At 42.8% G+C, this 3,200-nt stretch overlaps 1 protein-coding gene across 1 annotated transcript; it reads right to left on the bottom strand.

The window, feature by feature from the left end:
* Positions 1 to 500: 500 nt before the first annotated feature.
* On the bottom strand, positions 501 to 3,200 carry LOC125727019 (serine/threonine-protein kinase PLK3-like). Its single transcript, XM_049003575.1, has 10 exons — positions 2,846 to 3,200; positions 2,628 to 2,723; positions 2,414 to 2,530; positions 2,202 to 2,331; positions 1,942 to 2,020; positions 1,744 to 1,839; positions 1,308 to 1,506; positions 1,019 to 1,142; positions 794 to 926; positions 501 to 611 (listed from the first exon to the last, which is right to left on the bottom strand). The coding sequence occupies exons 1-10, from the start codon at positions 3,050 to 3,052 to the stop codon at positions 602 to 604; spliced, it is 1,191 nt and encodes a 396-aa protein (XP_048859532.1). The 5' UTR covers positions 3,053 to 3,200; the 3' UTR covers positions 501 to 601.

The raw sequence follows: 3,200 nt of genomic DNA, 5'->3' as shown, positions 1-3,200 counted from the left end.
CATTTTGTACACAGAACTGATATTAGCACCTAGCATATCATGTTCAGAAGGTTGAATGTATCTGCTTTCGTGAATGAAAAAGGGCATTTCATCCACAAAATGCATTTTGTCAAAGAAACAAGTTCATTGCGTGCAGGAAATGCACTTTGTGAGTGAAAGAAATGCATTTAGTAGAGGGGCGTAGTACCTTCCAATAACCAGGAGGTGGAGAGCCAACTTTGATTTTGGTAATCCCAATTGACTTTGGCACATATAGGAAAATATAATTTTCAAAATAACATGAGTCTTATGCAATTTACCCAAGTAATACAAGCTCTTTAGGTGACACACAAAGAATCAATTCCCATCAATATAGTGTCAGAACACATATACTCAGTGACCAAACAATTAAGCAGAACAGACTGAGTGGTGAAAATGAAATCTGCATGAGATTGTCTAGTGTGTTCTTGGTATGAATGTGGCCATAATCATACAAGAAAAAAACTGAATCCATGCCTGAATGCTTGAAACACAAAAGAACTTTATTGAAACAGGAGTGGACAGGGAGCTGGGGGAGGCACTCAGGTGTGGGGCGTCACTGCACTTGCTGAGTACAGCCTGCCTACAGGTCCCTGTGTAGAAAAATAGAGGTTTTCAGTTAACATGGCATTCACTAGAGTTCAAGGACGACTACACTAATATTCAATATACCCCAGCTTTATCCATGCAAATCACCAAGACAAGCTTAAGCTACAGAATGGTAACAGAGATGGAACAGGACAAGGATTCACTATTGTGAACAGCATATCTTTACCTCAACCACTTTGACCAACTGGACCAGGTCAATTTGTTCATTGGTCTGTTGACATCCTCTAGAACACGGAGTGACTCCACAGGCTGGGGGATCTCAAGTCCACTCTGCTCGGCATCCTCCCGTAAAGGCTCAACTGCGAGAAAGCATGGATTTGCCAAGTCATGCATCTGAGCCTGAGGAACTGAGAGATGATCTACTAGTAGGATTTATGTCGATGGAATTTACCTCTGGATCGCTTTTTTCGTATCAGGCGCATGAAACGGTTGAAAATCTTTTTGAATGGGTTGACTGATTTATGCTTTGGTGGTGTATTGCAGCTACTAGCTGGCAGTGTCTTTGGAGTGAAGCCCTAGGGTATTAGTTTAATATGCATCAGTTAAGCAAACCAATTCCATACATCCATCCATGCATCCATCCATCTTTTGTTACTGTAATTTTAAAGGAAGGGTAAGTACCAGTGACCTCAGCAGACCAGCTAATCATCCACATCCCACCAGTTTGCAAGTGGACCAACCTTTGTGAAGAACTTGTGGCGACGGACATTCGATAGTGACGGGCGATCCCGTGGGTCGATTCTAAATATCTTGCCCATCAGTTTCCCAGCTTCAATAGAGAGATTCTGCGGTAGAATAAATTTGGCTTCCTTTATATTCTTGAGCATCTCCCAGTAATCGTCAGCGTAGAATGCGATTTCCCCAACCAGAAGCTGGTACCTGTAGTAAGAAAGGCAGCAAAGGTGTTTGAGGTCTTTCACATTTGACATAAAAATGCTGTGCTTCCAAAAGAGCAATTCCTTTCAGCTGTGTGCCAGTATTCATTTTTCTTTTCTCTTTCAAGAAGAAAAAAAAAATATTTATGTATGTTAGACACGTGTCTTCTTAAAATGTTAGACAGATTTTATTAGCCATGCTGATCTTTGGCCGGGAGGGGGGTTGACAGGGTATACGTACATGACACAGCCCAGTGCCCAGACGTCCGCTTCCCTTCCATGGCCCTCTCGTTTCCACACTTCTGGAGCCATGTAGACGGGAGTACCACACACTTCTCTACAACACACACAAATGGAAAACGTTAAGCGCACATGTGCTTTAGCTTGCTGTATAAACAAATTTGAAAGCTTAGCCAGGAATTCTGCAAAAAACACCTACTTCTCCCTCGGCTTCAGCTTGACCGCCAGTCCGAAATCCCCAATTTTCAGTTCCATTTGGTCATTGATAAATAAATTTTCTGAAAGACAAACAAATTTGCATTAAGGATAGACTCAAATACTTTGCCAAACTGCAGACTTTACCAAATTGATAAATTAACACTACACAGAAATCCAGACGACCTACACTCGCAATGCCATGTGAAATGCCAGCATTATTATACAGAAAATTGAGTAAAGCGTGAGTGCATGTACACATACCCAACTTGATGTCCCTGTGGACGTAACCTTGCCGGTGGATGTATGTTAACCCTGAAATCAGCTGGTTAATGTAGTATCGCACTTCGGGCTCAGTCAAAGTCCCCCGAGCTTTTAAAATGTCACCGAGTGTCTGGGCAGGGAGAAACAGGGGCAGCCTGATCTATCACAAAGTCTTTGCCTTAGTAAGACGTCTACAAAAGTCAGGGACTCACCTGCCCACTGCACAACTCCATGAAAATATACATGAATTTGTCATCTTCGAAAGAGTGGGAGAACCCCACCACATTCTTGTGCCGCAGTGTTTTTAAAATCTGTACTTCTTCACAGACCTGAGTGAAATGTCAAACACACCATCTCATAAAGTAAAAGGGAAATGCAGATAAACTGAAAAGAGGGATGACATCAAGCACAATCCATACCACATACCTCCTCCACTCCCCAGGAATATAGCCGGATGACCTTAACAGCATAGGTGTCGCCAGTTTCAAGATCGGTCATCTTATAGCATTTGCCACAAGCGCCCTAAAAAACATGTCCTCAATATGTTAACAATAAAGAACATTTCTGACTGACCCTGTTCAAGCATCTCCTCTCTGCAGAAAAATATCAACTGCGATCACTTTCTACAACATTGTGGTGCACACCTGTCCCAAAAGCTCATCCCTGCCGTAGGACCTTAATGTCTTGGGATCTACCAGAATCTCAGGCACTTCCGATGCCATCTGAGCGCGGGAAGGTTCACTGACAGACATGATTTCACCAGAAGAGAAGCGCGATCCGTAACTAACCCGTGGAATACTCGAAATGGGTAGTGAGCGCTCGCGTTCTAAATTACGTGTACACTGCGTCATCAGTCTTAGAACGCGGCCAAGGCAGCCACGCGATTCGAACTTGTTAGATGGATTACGTCACCACATTGAAAATTACATGGACGGAAAAAGAAGTGAACTTGCTAAGACAATGCAACTAAACACGGATAAAAACTTTTATTACAATCAA

Source organism: Brienomyrus brachyistius, unplaced genomic scaffold (genome assembly GCF_023856365.1).
Source record: "Brienomyrus brachyistius isolate T26 unplaced genomic scaffold, BBRACH_0.4 scaffold84, whole genome shotgun sequence".
NCBI lineage: Eukaryota > Metazoa > Chordata > Actinopteri > Osteoglossiformes > Mormyridae > Brienomyrus > Brienomyrus brachyistius.
This window is presented reverse-complemented; position numbering and strand designations above follow the sequence as displayed.

Coding starts and splice junctions, on each gene's coding strand:
- LOC125727019 (XM_049003575.1), bottom strand. CDS start 3,052: ATGACGCAGTGTACACGTAATTTAGAACGCGAGCGCTCACTACCCATT. Junction 2,531..2,627: donor ATTCCTGGGGAGTGGAGGAG/GTATGTGGTATG, acceptor CATTTCACTCAG/GTCTGTGAAGAAGTACAGAT. Junction 1,143..1,307: donor GCCACAAGTTCTTCACAAAG/GTTGGTCCACTT, acceptor CTAATACCCTAG/GGCTTCACTCCAAAGACACT.